The 19,855-nt window shown below is 40.6% G+C and overlaps 1 protein-coding gene across 2 annotated transcripts in view; it reads right to left on the bottom strand.

Annotated features, from left to right (window-relative positions):
• Positions 1–19,855, bottom strand: part of LRCH1 (leucine rich repeats and calponin homology domain containing 1) — a 203,127-nt gene that overhangs the window by 34,432 nt on the left and 148,840 nt on the right. For both annotated transcript variants that reach the window (XM_063426004.1, XM_063426005.1), the window contains exons 8-15: positions 14,912–15,020; positions 13,059–13,168; positions 11,632–11,699; positions 6,329–6,415; positions 4,721–4,804; positions 4,586–4,622; positions 2,861–2,911; positions 199–268 (exon numbers count right to left, since the gene is read on the bottom strand). In XM_063426004.1, coding sequence (XP_063282074.1) covers positions 199–268; positions 2,861–2,911; positions 4,586–4,622; positions 4,721–4,804; positions 6,329–6,415; positions 11,632–11,699; positions 13,059–13,168; positions 14,912–15,020 — 616 coding nt within the window. The remainder of the gene's footprint in view (positions 1–198; positions 269–2,860; positions 2,912–4,585; positions 4,623–4,720; positions 4,805–6,328; positions 6,416–11,631; positions 11,700–13,058; positions 13,169–14,911; positions 15,021–19,855) is intronic.

Here is a 19,855-nt window from a genome sequence, read left to right as displayed (position 1 = left end):
CACATCAAGGTCAACTAAAATGAATCTCATCATCAAACCAGTAAAGACAAAATCAAGAAAACTTTGATTGCATGTCATATATATATATAAACAAAAGTTCAATTAGCGCTTTGAAAGAAAATAGAGTGAACAAGCAAACCACATATTTGTCACCATGAGATATTTGAAGATTAACCAGCAGTATTTGTAAAAACTTACCAGATCTTGGTTTAAGACCAAAGGCTGCTGAGCTGTGTACTGGAGACATGGTAGGAGTCCCGTCATCATTCTGTGTGCAGAGAAATATAATGGTGAAATCCCTTAAATTAGGAAACTTAAACTGTATGCTATTCATTTAAAATAAGAAGTGTATTAACTTAATATTCAGTTGTCATAATTAAAAATGAATTTCCGCTATAATCATGGTTTGGCTATGTTAGCCTGGATTTTGCAATTTGTTTTTCAATTCAGCGTTTAGTGAACGACTCCTTAATTGGTTTTATATTTAAGCGCTGCATGCTTTCCTTTCCTACCTTTTATGTAATGGAATACGGTAATAGTTTTATTGGTACTATTGGGCCCTCTGTTGGGCTGCATTAATCCTGGCAATGGCTATGCCCAAATTATCACTGTTAAGAAAGGATATTCCAGGCACTAAGTCAAGGCCTGTTTGGAGATTAATGTGCACTTAGTTTTATTATTTTTTTAGAATTACATTTTTGTTGAAAATTATAAATGAATATCCCCTACTTGTCTCTCCTTATCTGCAGCTGTAGTCTTATCCTTTGAGGTGCTCACATTTTTCTTTTAGAGAGTTATTACAAGAGCCACATGTGAACACAAGAACTTTATTCATGAACAGCCATGAATAAAGCCAGAGGCCCCTATTACCGCTTTTATTAAATCATAATTCATCGTTTTCATCAACAAAGGATTTTGTGACAGGATTTGCTATGGCATTGCACACCTTTCAGAAAAAAACGGCTCGGCTCCTATTATATTACACAAACAGCCTCACTCATTATTTCATGATTAAAGGTAATTGAAGACTGACTTTTAATGTTCCAGGAGAAGGCATACAGATCTCCATGGAAGCAGCAGATGTGGTTAAATATTTCTTAGCCATAAACCAGGTGCAGAAGGAGGGGGGGAGGGGGAGCATCTGGTCACATATCTGCTATGTGGCCACAGGTACTCATGCTGGCTACCTCAACATGCAATTCATTTTTTATTTTGGCCAGCCTGTTTTTTTTTGTTTTTGTTTTTTTACTGGATAAAAACCCTGGGCAGATGCCTCTGAAGCAGTCGTCCACTTATTTTGCTCCCTCAGTCCCTCTCGCTGTTGGCGTAAAAATATTGCTAGGTTAAGATCTGGAACCCCCATCTAATATTTCCAAATATTACAAGACCAAGTGCTTACAGCAGCCAACCTTTTCACATCGAGCACCGCCTCCAAGCCTTACCAGTTGACATCGCAAGTGCCAACAGAAAAAAGTCAGAAAATGGCAATTTGATGCATAAGGCAACTTCCGGTGCTTTCAGAGTCCCCATTGCTAGTAGGCTTCAATGTCCAGCAAACTAAAATTGTATGTGAGTGTGAGTCTGCTAGTGAGCGCCTCTGGAGAGAGAGAGAGAGAGAGAGAGAGAGAGAGTGTGTGTCCGTCCCCGTGACAATGTGCTATTTAGAAAATATGGGCCTCAAGCTGTACGTAATGAGAGATTCTGATAGACAATGTACCAGAGTCCCAGATAAAATATACAAGTCACGAGAAGCTATATGGCTCAAACAGAGGAGTCTGCGGAAAGGGCAATGGTGGACAAAGGTAAATAAACACACTGTCACACGTCAAAAAAAAAAGAAGCAATCTATGAAAGTGGCCACCATTATTTATATGAATTATACGGACACTGTCTACAAACGTTTCTGCAAACTTCCCTTTCAAATAGCCCATGTGTCCTCCTGTATGTTAAAATGTGATCAATCTATAAATATCACAACTTTAGTCACATTACAAAATGTTATTTTATGGCCCCTATAATTCCACATCTGTAGTGTGTTAATATTTCCTAACACAAAATATTTTGAGATTTGCCAATGAAGTGCTACTTGTGGTGACATGAGAATAAATGTGGGAGTTGTTTAAATGTGAGTTTTTGGCTAAATTGTAGGTTTTGTCCAACTGCTATTTCACAGCAAGGAAACTCATTGTTGAGTGAATAAAAGCATACATAGCTATTTATACAGTATGCTTGGTTTTCATAAGTTAATTTAGGAGAACAATTCATTCCGGGTGCATTATATCAAGCAAAGTACTTTTGAATAGACACTGTACTCATAGTGTTAAAGGTACAGGCAATGCAAGCTTATTTGCTGAACAAAGGAAAATATAGATGATATTCAGGAACTGTTGCATATACACAACACAGAGACACATGCATTCAATATACACAGAAACAAGTAGGGCTCTGGGGTCACGACATCCAAGTGAAAATTCTAATATATGGATATTATATATATATATATATATACACACACACACACACACACACACACACACATTTACACTGTACAATAGCATCCCGTTGAGAGAATCTACAAGTCATTGTTATGCAGATGACTTTGCCTTAAGTATTTGCCTGACTAATTTTATGTTTGATGTACCATGTACTCTTCTGGTCTGGGCAATCACAAGGTACTAGCGAGTGTGTATCTGATTTTAACTCTGGTAAAAACTCTGTCAACTAGTTGCTGTATTGGAGAGAAATTAAAGTTTGAAAAAATAGACCTTTAACACTGGCTTACCCCTATCTAATATTAAGCTGATATTGTATTTAAATATGTTTGCAAAAAAAACTTTATGCAGGATAATACAAGACCCACCTCTTCTTTTTGGGAATTTTGAGAAGGTGAAGTCTCAATGATATGATCATTCTGTGCATCAAAACAAGTATGTTAGTGAATTAGAATTTAGAATTAGAGAAAACAGTAAGCCATCTAGTAACAATAATTATAGGTGAACAACCAGGGCCGGCGCTACCCTAAGGCGGCCCAGGTGGCCGCCTTAGGGCGCGCGGGTCCAGGGGGCGCGATCTCCGGTGAACAGAAGGAGGAGAGCGCCATTTGCATCGCTCCCCTCCTGTCTGTCACTGCGGTGCGTGGCTGAGCGGGCGGAACGCTACTTACCCGGTCTGACAGGAAATGCAACGAACTGCTTCCTGTCAGACCAGAACAGGAAACCGGATCCTTCGCCGCGGACCTCCAGCTCAGTCACATGGATGGAGGTGCAGAGGGGAGAGGAAGGAGACAATAAAAGGTACAGGAAGGGGGGGGGGGGCAATAAAAGAGGCATGATAGGAGGGGGGACAATAAAAGGAACAGGAGTGTAAGGGTACAATAAAAGGTACAGGAGGGGGGGGGGACTATGAAAGGTTCAAGAGGGAAGACAATAAAAGGTACAGGAGGGGGAACAATAATAAAAGGTAGAATAGGGGAGTGGGGGACAATAAAAGATACAGGGGACAACAATAAAAGGTACAAGAGGGGAGGGGGACAATAAAAGATACAGGACAGGAGGGGGGAAAGGGTATAGGAGGGTAGGGGTACAATAAAAGGTACAGGAGGGGGGGACTATGACAGGCTCAAGAGGGAAGACAATAAAAGGTACAGGATGGGGGGACAAGAAAAGGCACAGGTAGGGAGGGGGGACTATGAAAGGTTCATGAGTTGAGGCAGTAAAAGGAACATTAGGGGGATTATGAAAGATACAGGAGGGGGGACAACGAAAGGTACAGGAGGGGAGGGGGGGCAATAAAAGGTACGGGAGAATATAAAAAGACACAGGAGGGCTGGGTGGCACAAAGAAACATCCAGTGGGGTTGAGGGGGGACAAACACAAAGGGGCTGGGGGGAGAAAGAGTCACGCAGAAGGGTGAGGGGCTGGGGGAAAGATGCACAGAGGGACTGTGGGGGAGAACGAAGCACAGAGGGGCTGTGGGGGAGAACGAAGCACAAAGGGGCTAGGGGGAGAAAGAGATGCACAAAGGTACTGGGATAAAAATACACACAAATATGTTGGGGAGAAAGAGCCACACAAAAGGGCAGGGGGACGAAAGACACACAAAAGGGCTGGGGGGAGAAAGAGAAAGGCAAAGGGGCTGGGGGAAGTAAAAAATACACAAGGAGGGTTGTAAGAGACACAGGAGAGATAAAATACAGCAAAGGGGACACACAGGATAAAAGGGGGGGCAAGACATACACAATGGGATATAAAACACTAAAGGGGGTAAGTTAGTCAAAAGGGGGGTAAAAGACACACAGGTGAAGATACATTTTTTTTCGACGGGGAGGGGGGTGGCAAAATTCATCTTCGCCTGTGTAGTCAAAAATCCTTGCACCGGCCCTGTGAACAACAAACTAGGGTACTAGTAATGGAAAGGACAATTTCTAACAAAAACATACATTTAATTTGTATATTAGCATTCGTTTATTAGTCTGCAATACGTTTTACAGCCATATCTGCAACTACTACAACACTTGATGTCTTCAGTATTAAAAACATGTTTAATTAGCTTCAAGACATGAACTTGTTTTATGGAAATAAATTACCTGAAAAACTGGAGACATCTGTAATTCCACCTGTCCACTGAAAAAAAGAAAAAAAAAAAAAAAGACAGTATACCGTAAACTGAGAAATGGTGCTGAACTAATTAAACTTATGTTTAAAATAGTAGAAAAACACACTTTACTGTAGACTTGTTAAGATCAGATATTTCGGTGGTCTGTACATTATACAGGTTTATAGCATCTTCAATTTCCATATTTAACCTGGAAAATGATAAAAGAAAATACATTTAGAAATGTAAGGAGCAATGCTTATAGAAAAAATACAAATTAGAATGTTTCTAAATTACAAAATCAGATAGAAAAACTTGAGTGACATGAGAATTACCAGATTTATATTAACTACAGTTTTATTTTGAGACATATAGGTTATTCTTGTTGTTGTTAGATAAAGTCATGTTATTAAAGAGTCACTATAGTCACCAGAACCACTTAAGCCAAAAATAGTGGTTCTGGTGTCTATAGCCTCTTCCTGCAGACTCATCATTGCAAACATTGAAGGCCAGACTCTTTGCTGTAAGTTGGCTAACTCACTAATACAAAAGGTCAACAAAATTGTAAAACAAGCCATGGAGAAAACAGATAATCAAATACAAGCCAAATCACTATATAAGAAAAAAAAAAAAATTAACAGAACTATATAATACACTCTAAGGGAAACAATAATCATGGCAGAGCAATGAACTATCTGAGCATTGGCTAGTGAATGTTATGTAACTTAAATAATGCTCAGTCGAAGGTGGATAAAATAACAACATGTGGCATCAGAAAAACCTTGGAGTAGAACAATGAAAAACAAACTCTCACATAACCACTAAAATGAAACCACAACAGGGCACATTATAACAGTTACTGAGGGTATATATAGCTTTAAGTGACCAGAGGTTGGTTGATTTGGCCACTATGACATCATGACGTGCATGTGGGTTATTGGCGTGATGATGCATGCACATCCGCATCATCAACCTGGTCTGAGAAGGTGGAGCAATAAAAAGGCTCAGATATGCAGTGGCCGGCATCGGACAAGACGCCAGAAGGAGGAGTGCTCTCATTCGGAGAAGGATGGAGGTGGTACTTGCAGTAAGTACACCAAGTGCATAGGGACACACCTCCGATACTGGTGCCGGGCCGGTGCCGTGACAATGCTGAATAATCAAGAGGATCAAATCCTTTTTTTTTTTTAATGCTGAAACAAAAGCAGAGCAGTTATGTATTTTAATTTTTTTGTTTACCAGAGGGTATAGCCCAGGCTAAGGCTTTCTCAGTCAAGAATGTAACAATATATCCACCCCTTACGCAAATAGATAGGAATGTGGGAAAAGTGGGGAAAGTTCAAGTGCATCCTTACTTGGTTTGGGAAAACAGATCAATAATCCATATGCACAAATTACACAAGAACCCAGCCTGCTTCTGTAATTGCCAAAATAAGAAGACTGAAAGCTACAGTGAGCAGTTTGTGTTGTAGAGTAGTGTGACTGAGCAGGATCCAAACAGTTTGAGCAAACAGGTCCATCCTATGATTCAAGTCTCCCAAGACCAGTAGCTTTGCCAACTGAGGACTTAAAATTGCAGGGTCCATGACCCTAGTGTAATGTTGAGACGAAGGACTGATCCATCACTATCTCAGCAGCATCTGGAGTGCTGCTAATGATACATCAGGAGGCTGGAACCATGCCAATTCACACAGGCAAACAAAGTCATGAACATTTTTACATGCGTATACCTTACCTTGTGGGATCTTGCAACATATCAACTGCCTCTCTTAATTGTTCTATCATTGGTGTGTTGAGGTCTTCACTGTCAGAAGTATTTTTTCTGAAAAGAAAATAACAGAACTTTAAGAATGATGTAAATATCTAATTTAAAACTAGGGTGGGCTAGCAGACATATATACTAGATAAAACCCAAACACATTTTATTTAATAATAAGGAGACTTTAGATATACAGTTGCAAGAAAAAGTATGTGAACCCTTTGGAATGATATGGATTTCTGCACAAATTGGTCATAAAATGTGATCTGATCATCATCTAAGTCACAACAATAGACGATCACAGTCTGCTTAAACTAATAACACACAAAAAATGAAATGTTGCCATGTTTTTATTGAACACACCATGTAAACATTCACAGTGCAGGTGGAAAAAGTATGTGAACCCTTGGATTTAATAACTGGTTGAACCTCCTTTGGCAGCAATAACTTCAACCAAACCATAGGCGTGCGCAGCCTATTGCATTAGGGTGTGCACCCTAAAGCACAAGCACATGCCGCGTATATATATGTATGTATGTATATATATATATTATATGTGTATATATACATATACACATATATACACACACACATACACTGCTGTGTGTGTGTGTGTGTGTGTGTGTGTGTGTGTGTGTGCTGTTAGTGTGATGTGTGTATGAGGGTGCTGGTAGTGTACTATGTGGGTGAGGGTGTTTGTGTGTGCGCGCTTGTGAGGGTGCTGTTAATGTACTGTGTGTGAGGGTGCTGTTTGTGTGTGTGTGTGCACTTGTGAGGGTACTGGTAGTGTGCTGTGTGTAAGGGTGCTGTGTGTTTTTGTGAGGGTGCTGTATGTGTGGGTGCTGTGTATGTCTGTGTGTGCTGTGTGTGTGTGTGTGTGCTGCGTGTGTGTGTGTGTGCTGCGTGTGTGTGTGCTGCGTGTGTGTGTGTGCTGCGTGTGTGTGGGTGCTGCATGTGTGTGGGTGCTGCATGTCTGTGGGTGCTGCATGTCTGTGGGTGCTGCATGTCTGTGGGTGCTGCATGTCTGTGGGTGCTGCATGTCTGTGGGTGCTGCATGTCTGTGGGTGCTGCATGTCTGTGGGTGCTGCATGTCTGTGGGTGCTGCATGTCTGTGGGTGCTGCGTGTCTGTGGGTGCTGCGTGTCTGTGGGTGCTGCGTGTCTGTGGGTGCTGCGTGTCTGTGGGTGCTGCGTGTCTGTGGGTGCTGCGTGTCTGTGGGTGCTGCGTGTCTGTGGGTGCTGCGTGTCTGTGGGTGCTGCGTGTCTGTGGGTGCTGCGTGTCTGTGGGTGCTGCGTGTCTGTGGGTGCTGCGTGTCTGTGGGTGCTGCGTGTCTGTGGGTGCTGCGTGTCTGTGGGTGCTGCGTGTCTGTGGGTGCTGCGTGTCTGTGGGTGCTGCGTGTCTGTGGGTGCTGCGTGTCTGTGGGTGCTGCGTGTCTGTGGGTGCTGCGTGTCTGTGGGTGCTGCGTGTCTGTGGGTGCTGCGTGTCTGTGGGTGCTGTGTATGTGTGTGGGTGCTGTGTATGTGTGTGGGTGCTGTGTATGTGTGTGGGTGCTGTGTATGTGTGTGGGTGCTGTGTATGTGTGTGGGTGCTGTGTATGTGTGTGGGTGCTGTGTATGTGTGTGGGTGCTGTGTATGTGTGTGGGTGCTGTGTATGTGTGTGGGTGCTGTGTATGTGTGTGGGTGCTGTGTATGTGTGTGGGTGCTGTGTATGTGTGTGGGTGCTGTGTATGTGTGTGGGTGCTGTGTATGTGTGTGGGTGCTGTGTATGTGTGTGGGTGCTGTGTATGTGTGTGGGTGCTGTGTATGTGTGTGGGTGCTGTGTATGTGTGTGGGTGCTGTGTATGTGTGTGGGTGCTGTGTATGTGTGTGGGTGCTGTGTATGTGTGTGGGTGCTGTGTATGTGTGTGGGTGCTGTGTATGTGTGTGGGTGCTGTGTATGTGTGTGGGTGCTGTGTATGTGTGTGGGTGCTGTGTATGTGTGTGGGTGCTGTGTATGTGTGTGGGTGCTGTGTATGTGTGTGGGTGCTGTGTATGTGTGTGGGTGCTGTGTATGTGTGTGGGTGCTGTGTATGTGTGTGGGTGCTGTATGTGTGTGGGTGCTGTATGTGTGTGGGTGCTGTATGTGTGTGGGTGCTGTATGTGTGTGGGTGCTGTATGTGTGTGGGTGCTGTATGTGTGTGGGTGCTGAATGTGTGTGGGTGATTGTGGGGGTACATTACTCAATATCCCCCCTCCCTTCTTACTTTATGTGGGGAGGGGGGATTCTTGTTCCTTGCTACATTCCCTGGTGGTCCAGTGGAGGTAGGGGCAGATCAGTTAATACCCCCCCTCCCTTGTTACCTTATGCCTGGGAGGGGGGATCCTTGTTCTGCCATCCTTCCCTGGTGGTCCAGTGGTGAGTGAACTCTAGCCTGCGTGGCTAGAGTTCAGTCTCGCGAGATCTGAGAGTTGCCGCGGCAACGCTCAGATCTCGCGAGAGGAACCCGGCGGAGCTGCTGGCAAGAGCTCCGCCGGTCCTCTCCTGCCTCCCTCACTGCCTGTGGGTCGGTGGGGAGGGAGGCTGAGAGCAGAGCCGGCGTTTGGATAGCGCCGGCTCTGCATGAGCCGACAGGGGGGATCCTGAGATCTCCCCTGCCGGTCTCAATACATAGGCGTGCCGCGGGGATTAGGGTGTGCCCAGGCACACCCCGTGCGCACGCCTATGAACCAAACGTTTCCTGTAGTTGCAGATCAGACGTGCACAACGGTCAGGAGTAATTCTTGACCATTCCTCTTTACAGAACTGTTTCAGTTCAGCAATATTCTTGGGATGTCGGATGTGAATCGCTTTCTTGAGGTCATGCCACAGCATCTCAATCGGATTGAGGTCAGGACTCTGACTGGGCCACTTCAGAAGGTGTATTTTCTTCTGTTTAAGTCATTCTGTTGATTTACTTCTATGCTTTGGGTCATTATCCTGTTGCAACACCCATCTTCTGTTGAGCTTTAGCTGGTAGACAGATGGCCTTAAGTTCTCCTGCAAAATGTCTTGATAAACTTGGGAATTCATTTTTGCTTCAATGATAGCAATCCGTCCAGGCCCTGACGCAGCAAAGCAGCCCCAAACCATGATGCCCCCACCACCATACTTCACAGTTGGGATGAGGTTTTGATGTTGGTGTGCTGTGCCTCTTTTTCGCCACACATAGTGTTGTGTGTTTCTTCCAAACAACTCAACTTTCATCTGTCCACAGAATATTTTGCCAGTACTGCTGTGGAACATCCAGGTGCTCTTGTGCAAACTGTAAACGTGCAGCAATGTTTTGTTTGGACAGCAGTGGCTTCCTCTGTGGTATCCTCCCATGCAATCCATTCTTGGATAGTGTTTTACGTATTGTAGATTCACTAACAGGGATGTTAGCATTTGCCAGTGACTTTTGTAAGTCTTTAGCTGACACTCTAGGATTCTTCTTCACCTCATTGAGCAGTCTGCGCTGTGCTCTTGCAGTCATCTTTACAGGACGGCCACTTCTAGGGAGAGTAGCAGCAGTGCTGAACTTTCTCCATTTATAGACAATTTGTCTTACCGTGGACTGATGAACAGCAAGGCTTTTGGAGATACTTTTATAACCCTTTCCAGCTTTATGCAAGTCAACAATTCTTTATCGTAGGTCTTCTGAGAGCTCTTTTGTGCGAGGCATCATTCACATCAGGCAATGCTTCTTGTGAAAAGCAAACCCAGAACTGGTGTGTGTTTTTTATAGGGCAGCTGTTACCAACACCTCCAATCTCATCTCATTGATTGGACTCCAGTTGGCTGACATCTCACTCCAATTAGCTCTTGGAGATGTCATTAGTCTAAGGGTTCACATACTTTTTCCACCTGCACTGTGAATGTTTACATGGTGTGTTCAATAAAAACATGGCAACATTTCATTCTTTGTGTGTTATTAGGTAAAGCAGACTGTGATTGTCTATTTTGTGACTTAGACGATGATCAGATCACATTTTATGACCAATATGTGCAGAAATCCATATCATTCCAAAGGGTTCACATACTTTTTCTTGCATCTGTATGTATCTACGTCAGTATGCAAAGCTTAATACGTTAGATTTGTGTAAAGGTAGTGCCCAATTTTACTTTTGATTTGTTAGAATACAAACATTTAATTTCCTCAACAATTTCTTCATACTCTATGCACTTCCATCAGCCCTACCATTTTAATTAATCACTTAAGTATATGCTGCATCCCAAATAACTCAGATGGCACCTGAGATTGTGTCAGATTGCTTAGTTTGGTCACATACATCCTTTAAACTTTTTTATCATTTTTGTCAAGTGTTCAATAGCGCTCTCTTAAAAGCAAGAAGGCCCCATGACATCACATTCAAGAAGTTAGACCCATTTGTGAATATTTTCAAAAATTTGGATTTAGTGATCACTATTAAACCTACAGACCCCTTTAAACAGTATTGTGCTCCTTGTAATAATTACCTATAACAATCGTCTTCAATATACAAGTCTTTTCCAAAACAAGGACACATACACATTAATATAAAAACATCTGCCTAAGTCCATTGTTTTTTTAAAGACCTAATTCTGTGAGCTTTGAAGTTGCTGTTTATTGAAAGAGTGCACAGGATCTTGTATGTTGTATGAAATAGCCCCAGCAGCACACTTTTAATGTATGCATGTTGAGGTGAGTGCAGCCCTCTTGGTTCATATGTAAATATATTTGGGAGTCCAAGGTGCCTCATTCCAGGGCCCTGTTTAATCTTGCATTGCAGAGAGCCCCAGGAGGAAGCATTTCCCAAGTAAAGAGATTAATATCATAAGAGCAGGCATTAGGTTGCTAGAAAAGGACCTGCCAAGAATGAGGTACATTGATGTTGTGGCAGGCTTATGCAATGTATGATCATTTACTGTAACCAAATACCCCTTATTTTTGGCAGTCAGGTGTTTTTAAAAAACTATTACCTTTGGTGAGCTTTGAAGTTGCTGCTTAGGGAATGGGTGAGTGTGCTGGGTGTTGTGTGTTTTATATATATAATATTTAAGTTACACGTAACGTTAGACTTAAGTTTACCTGTTGTAAGAGAATCCAGCCCATAATGAGAATCCTGAAAATCACAGTTACAAAAAAAATGCCAATATTTGTCTGGCCTTCCATGTGCACAAAAGGGAGAAGTATTTTGGCCCTCAAATGGTTCAGCTATTCCAGTTTCATATCATCAGCTTTAAGCTCATTTGCTCCAATTTGTCAAGTAAAAAGAATTAATAAGAAGGATGAATTCACTCACGTGTTTTCTATTAACCAAGTGGTGTCCTCTTGTATTTGCAAAGGTTCATCAAATTCAGATGTTTGACCCTGTGTTCAAAAAACATTGGTATACCTTTTCATTATCAAACAGTAATACAGTGTCATTACCACTTTGAAAAGGTTAGGAGGGATTACAAGGTCACTTATTGTTTGGGGTACCAGCACTGAACATTTTATGGACCATCATTCTTAGACAGGCAGTAGATAGCTTATAGTTCTATTATTTACAGCACATAGGATCTCCAGCACCACAATATCTCCACAATCAAAGGAAACCAGGTGAAAGTGAGGTGTACACTGTTACCCCATCCAATAACATTTACTCAGTTGTAAACTGTATTATGATGGCCCCATGCACTTAGAATTTCTTAATTTTTATTTTAAACCAAACCCACCCACACAAAAAAGGGAAAAAAGAAGAAGGAAAAAAAAGAAATTAAAATGTTTTCGCAAAGCAAAAAAAAAAAATGCATGCATATGACAAGGGGCTCATCAGGGGAGGGCTAATGGCTCTTTGCCTTGGGAGCATTAAAAAAAGAATATCTGTACAAGACTGGGGTAAGGCTGTACCCCATAACTCCTGCATTCAAGTGGCCCGGATAAAAACTGCCCTAATGCCTGTGTGGCTCACATTTTCCCTCTAACTTACATGTACATCTGTACACTTGCCTCCTTTTATAGCCTTTCACACACTCCATTAAACATATATACACACCAAACCTCATACATGAATTCTTACATTTGCCTACAAACGCTCATCCAGAAACAAACACTCTCTATATAGTGCCAACATGCAGCACCCAAATGCCCCATGCATATCATTAGCCATATCTTACTAACCCATATGATTGCCACACAACACATGTATCAGATGTTCTGTAATTAACAAACTAATGACAAACACAAATTATTTGTTTATTATATTTTCTGCAAAAGGAAACAGCAGACTGCACACTTCTTACATCACTAGAACACAAGACATTCAGCAAGCACACATCACTAGCAAATTTGAGATTTATCAGAAGCACAAACCCCGAACACCATTGTTTTTACTCACAAGCACACATCACTGGCACGCACAACACACCAGTGGTTTACAATCAGCGTGCCTCAAGCCACATCAAAGTGTACAGCGAACACAATGACTACAGGACTGTAACGCAATCCTTAAATGTATTGTTAATAAATACTCCCCTGGCTGGCATGAGACATCGAGTAGATGGGTCATGAAATGAAAACAGAATATGAATCCCAAGGACAAGCCACAAAATGTTCAAATGGTATTTACTTCTTGTTATAGGACAACAAATTATCTTCAGATCATTTCCTTGAAAATAGCTTGTGCATATTTAACATCAACTCCAACCTCACACTACTGGATCATCCTCAAAATTAAGTATGCGTTACCTCATTGTAACTTATGAAGTCCGCGTGGATGGCATTTGTTTCGTCGTATCGGCATAGTAAATTCTCTGGCTCGCCAATGACAGTCCTGTGAGAATACTGTTGACAGCCAACTAATACAAGAATATAATCTTATAAATATTCTTCAAGCACAAATGCACTACATTTGTTTCAATAACATTATAATATCATAAAATATGGTTATATGATAGCAACATTCTAACATTAAAAAGACCACCAACGTATATTTATACTGATGTTGTTTGGTCTATGATTTTGCCTAGGTCTCCTGGAATTTTTTTCTGTCCTCCCTACTTCATCAAAATCGACATACAATTGACTAGAATGCTGCCTCCTGGGAAATCATGGGATTTGTTAACAAAGATCTTTATTACATTATGGTGTTCGTTATATTTTCCAAATTTCAGCCAGCATTGTACGACAGTTATCAAAGTGAGCCCAATTAAAACTTCAGAAACATTTTTGGTATCATCACTGAAGTCAGAAAATGTTATTTTAAAACCAGGTTTAAACAGTGATTTCATTGTTAATATCACAATGTCAAGATCAATAGGTCAATATCACAAGGTTACTAAGAACAAAAAGTGCTGTCTTCAAGGGATTTTTAATTAGATCGCAGGTTGAAGGTTATGCAAAGCCAAACATATTGGTGATGTCAACAGGTGACAGGTGTGTAATTAAAATATTTTCCAGGAGGCTTTGTAGAGTGTGTGTATTTCTTTAAGGTATGCAAACAAATCTTTCCGTTATAGTGTACATTTTTGTTTATGTTGTCTATTTTGCTACATTATATTTAGTTTGTGTGCAAACGCTTAGTTATTTGTTTGAGAATTGTTTTTTTGAGTCCTTTGGTTTGTTGCAATCCCAAAGCTTTCAGTGGTCTTGTTAAAGTGTCAGTAACTCTTCATCAGCGAGATTGTGATTGCTGAAACATGCGGGCTTGTAACTTGTGTCACCAGCAACGACCAACGCCCAGGCCCGCAAACGCCCCCCTCTCTCAACAGGACCACTGAAGCACTCTCCGCATGGTTCTAGCGACCTCTGCACAGCATCAACACATTTTATGATGAAAAAATGCATTGCAGTTCTCTGTTGTCCCCTTTTCACTTTTGGACAGGACACCAAAAGTGATACTGTTGTGGGGCATGGGGGGCTTAATGCAATAAATCGCTCTCTTTTCACAAATCTGATAACGGAAAGTATTGGACAGGTAGGGTTGTGACCATTTCAACATCTTTAATAGCTCAGCAGCCAGATGTCAAGAAATATCAGATATGAAATTGCAATTTTTCTATTGATCAGAAATTGAGAAAAATTGTCAAGAAAACTGAAAATTGTAAGTCAAAAGAGCTGAGCTAGAAAAATAAATTAATTTGCTGCTAAAAGTGTATTCCCAGTCTATTTAGTAAACCACACTGGGTTTTGCCATGGGAGAGCCATAAACCATGCACCCCTACGAGGTCAGCTCTCTCCAACCAGAAGACTGAAAAAAAGCCACCCACAAGTGTTTCAGCTGGCTGACTGGCAGTCATGGTGGTCTTAGATATATATATATATATATATATTTTAATAATTGCTGCAATAAGGCACTCTCAGATATAAGAATGGGTTCAGGCTTATCTAAGTACAATGCACTGTTAAAATGTAGCATTGAAAGGCATACTCATTATCTTTGACAAAGAAATTACGGTATTTATTTACAGTATGCATAGCTACTATATGCATGTAACTTGATATATTTAATAATATTACACAATTATAGAACAAGTAGAAGAAACACACTGGTACAAGATGTAACAAATGGAACAAGTAAAATCCTCCTTTGCAATGCTTACCATTGATTGGGCTGTTTAATTGCTGGTCTAACTCGTCTTTGGCAAGATTTTCTTCTTCCAAGATATTAGACATTGGCACACTCGGGCTGGCTGAGTCTTCATCACAAGGCTTAAACAGAAAAATAAAGCAGATTTGAGAACAGAATCAACAACATTCTTCAACATCATCCTTCCTTCATTTAGAAACCCAAAACTGTTGAGATATATATAAACTTACCTCAATGTGTGATTCAATTTATTTTTCATAAACAGAAAGAAAAATTTATATTTTACATGTAATCACTAGTGTTCAGACTAACTGATTAATTAAATGTGCATTTTGTTGGAGGGACCTACTCAATATATACTTACCTGTACCTCCAATACCTATATTTGTTTTCCTGCCACCAATCACATTTTTTTTCATTTTATTATTTATACATATATTTCAGTTCTGCTCATTTAAGGGATCCGTAACCCTATCCTTTTGACTCATGTACATTTTCAACAACCATTTTTAAGTTTCTTCTTTCTCCAAAGAAACCTGCTTTACTCTAAATAAGGAAGGTTCCTTTAAGACCCCGCACTGTGTTTAGGGCAAACTTCAAATTTCTTACAGAAACAGGTCAGATCTATTCACTACAAGCGGATATGGTGACATACTCTGAACTCTATAAACACAGAGACATTTGCCACCGTTAACTGAAAAGACAACTTCTTTTTAGAATTTAGAAATTCAAATTCAATTGTCAGAGCTAACCTCTAGTTATTGTGGGCTACAAAGCAACCACGGTTTATGGATATTATAACTGGAGGACAATCAAATACACAACATGACTCACTGACAAAATCATCTCTGTATTATCAAGAATGCTTTTCCAAGTGAGGGGGGAGTTTTACCTGTTTTGTTATTAAGTGCTAGCTTGTATGAGTTATTAACCTTTTCGTTGCAAAGGCATTAAGGTCTCCTAAAAATAGCTATTAACAATTTTTTTAATTTTTTTATTAACTGGGCTAAACAAAGAAAGTTTTGCAAAGATTGTAGAACCAACTTTCATTGTCACACTGTATGGAGACACTGAATGCTCTTATACAGATGTATTGACTCAATGTATCTCTATGAGGAGATTGTCAAATTGCCATTATGCTCCAATTAGACTCATGCATAATAGCCTCCCCATACTTACTGTGGAGAAGTATTGGATTATCTGAAACCATCAAAACTGATTATCTCAGCAACAAAGATGGGGTGGCTGCACAGAAACCAGTGGCCAATAATTAGGAGGGTTGTAAATCTTCTTTATTAATCTCTTTATTATTGCACGGGGTGAGGGGGCAGTCCAATAACTAGTAGAAGACTAGTGTTGGGAATGCATGTTTGCATTCCTAGCGCTACGGTTTTCCTTTAAGTTCTGCAATATGTAGGTACGAGAATATACAAGAATATTAGAGAAAGATAGATTCACTCTTCTGGGCAAACTAGTTAGATAGATAACATAACTAATTTTCTTTGTTCTAGGTATTATGAGGTAAAGTAATATTTGGACAGGATACTTCCAATAACACACAGTCTCACTATAAGCAGCATAGGAACATGTCCATGAGCCAAGGCCAGTGGACCAGAGAAGCAGAACTCCAGGAGAAAGTAAAAATTGAACACACACATAAAAACATAGAATGTGACAGCAGATAAGAACCATTCGGCCCATCTAGTCTGCCCAATTTTCTAAATACTTTCATCCTGTCCCATGCCATATCTTATAGTTAGGATAGCCTTATGCCTATCCCACGCGTGCTTAAACTCCTTTACTGTGTTAACCTCTACCACTTCAGCTGGAAGGCTATTCCATGCATCCACTACCCTCTCAGTAAAGTAATACTTCCTGATATTATTTTTAAACCTTTGTCCCTCTAATTTAAGACTATGTCCTCTTGTTGTGGTAGTTTTTCTTCTTTCAAATATAGTCTCCTCTACTGTGTGATTCCCTTTACGTATTTAAATATTTATATCATATCACCCCTGTCTCGTCTTTCCTCCAAGCTATACACAAACCCATTTAGAGTAAACTCTTACATACTTGCAAACTCATCAATCAACAAGTTGCGCACACACAGCTTGCCAGTCAGTGGCTGATGCTCAGCTGGGAACAGAATGATGAATGACATACAGGTCTAAAACAGGTTGGGGGTCTCTCTGCATTATATGCTCATTCTGTCACGGTAACAAAACCCAACATGCAGAGTTTTATCTAAATATAAATAACATATTACCAGGCCTAAGAATGGCTGGACTTAACCTAGCAAAATTAAGAATAGTCAGGAAATAGCCAAAAGTAAAGGGAGCCAGCGGACAGGAGAACGATTAGACATGTAGTCGGAGTCCAGAGATAGCCAAGAAAAGAGAAGTCAAATAGCAGAGCCGAGTCTGTAAGCAAATATACTAGAAATCACAAACAGCACTATAGAGACTAAAGCAGGAACCACAATAGGGCACTGAGAATAAATCTCTATTTATAGGTGAGAGTTTTTGCTTTAAATCCACGCCCCCAAAACATAAGGGGGCAGTGCAAGTGATGCAAATCTGCATCATGTAGGCGGAGCCGAAGCATCCAGCATCGGAATTGCCAAATGCTTCAGGAAAGGAGCCTTCAGGAGATCACCACGTTGGCGCCCGGGAGCGATTTAAGTAATTGTGACACATTCAAGTAGAGTCCTCAATAACCAATTTTTTACATTTGTAAATGTTTGTTTCTGATTTGTCGACATATCCCCAATTAATATGGTAAAGTGCTGCAGAATGTGCCGTGGCTACATAAATTCTAATAATAATGATGTTAATAATGCTTAATACTAGCAAGTCATCTCCACCAGGAAGGGCACTAAGAAATCTTAAATATTTTCACTTGTCTTACATAGAGAATTTACTCTGTGCATTGACATAAGTTCACTCTCAATAATAGGAGGAGTGGAATAAAATAATAAATGATAAATGCATAAAATGTCTCTTTGCAAAAAAAAAAAACTACAACGGACAAAAAAAAAATTAAAAAAATAAACACAGGAAGACTTTCAATAATAAAACCCCTTACAGTAGCATTTGAGGATTTGTGGCCTGGCATTGCATCGCGTTCATCCAGATGTTTCCTAGGAGAGTAATAAAGTGAGCCTGTCATGACATCAGAGACTAAAAAGCGTCTTCCACAGGTGAAGCCCTCTGCCTCATATCCTGCAGCTGGAGATCTAATTTTAACCGGGAACAAGAGGCGAGATTTCACTAGCAGGGTTCAAAGGGAGACTTCATTTTGATTTTCAAAGCAGAGTAAATGTTTCATTTTATCAGACTCAATTTCGAACAATCATATCAATGGGCTATGAGCTGTTCTGTGTTGGCTGATATTTTTTTTCATGCATTTATTTAAGGAGCTTAAATGGTTTATGTAAATCCAATTACAATAGTCTGCGTGAACGCATCTGTATTAATAAATTCCTTGCTATAAGCAAGGATAAAAAAAAAAAAGTAAGTGCAAACTACGGAGTTGATCTACTAGAAAAAAAGATACCATTAAGTAAATAAACCAGGGAACCAGATGACGGTCCCACAATATTTGTGCGTACGAAATCGAGATGCAACACAATAACTAGCAAATGGCGTTTCAGTTTCTATGGTTTTCTATAGGGTGGGTTTGCTTCAGCCAAAGTCTACTTTGGCTTATTTATTAGAAGAATATGCCCCCCCCTCAAAAAAAAAAAAAAACACCAAAAACTAATTTTAGCATATCCAACATCTAATGAGGCCATATGCATAAAAACTATTGTCTAGTGTCGAACATTACTTTGCATATTGACCATCATAATGATAGCCCTAATAATAATAATTTGACTTTTGCTTGTTTTCAAGTATGTCTTGGAGATGATTATGTAGATGTTATTCTAACCAACTTTATGATTTAATGAACATTGAGAGGATGAAATGCTGAGTTAACTTTGGCAGAACTCTAATCTAATTCTCTGAGATGCTGCGGTTGGAAATAACCACAGAGCTATCTCCCCAGCATAGCCAGTATGGTCTCAGCAAGCACTCTGAATCTTGAGTGCAATGTCCAAGGGGAACCAGATAGTAATTTACTTTTTTTTTTTTTTAAGGAATTTTCCTTTTTTAAACTAAACTCTATCTGACCTGTTTATTACTGTTTAACCCATAAAATGTTCTCACAGTTGTCCAACATGGTTTGCATATTTATAGGACACTGTAGGCACCCAGACCACTTCAGTGTGTGACATGTCATTATTCCCTTTTATTCCAGAATTTGGTCCTTAAGGGGTTAATGAAGTCTTCTGGGTGCAGTGTCCCTATTGCACTTAGTGCTGCAATTTTAAACATTGCAGTTCCAGCGAAACTGCAATGTTGACATTGCAGCTCTAAGTCTGCCCACAGTGCCTGTCTACCAGACAGCCTCTAGAGGGTTTCCTGAAGTGAAAATGACCTTTGGTCCGGTATCAGACGCTCTGCATGAGGACCTCCAGCATCAGATTTTTCCCCATCGGAAAGCATTGATTCATAGGAAACATAGAAACATAGAATGTGACGGCAGATAAGAACCATTCGGCCCATCTAGTCTGCCCAGTTTTCTAAATACTTTCATTAGTCCCAGTTTTCTAAATACTTTCATTAGTCTAATGCATGCGCATTAGAGCCCACTCATCGCAGGACGTCAGAGGGTGCGGAACGATAAGGTAAGTAAATAAAGGGTATTTAACCCTTTATTTACTAGGGAGGGGGGCGCAAGGGAGGGGGAAGGCAGGGGAAGAGAGATAGTGCCAGGAATACAGCTTTGTATTCCTGGCACTATACAGGTGATACTCGAAAAATTTGAATATCGTGCAAAAGTTCATTTATTTCAGTAATGCAACGTAAAAGGGGAAACTAATATATGAGATAGACGCATTACATGCAAAGCAAGATAG

This window comes from Pelobates fuscus, chromosome 1 (assembly GCF_036172605.1).
Source record: "Pelobates fuscus isolate aPelFus1 chromosome 1, aPelFus1.pri, whole genome shotgun sequence".
Taxonomy (NCBI): Eukaryota; Metazoa; Chordata; class Amphibia; order Anura; family Pelobatidae; genus Pelobates; species Pelobates fuscus.
The sequence above is the reverse complement of the archived record's forward strand: the minus strand, read 5'-3'. Positions and strand labels throughout refer to the sequence as shown.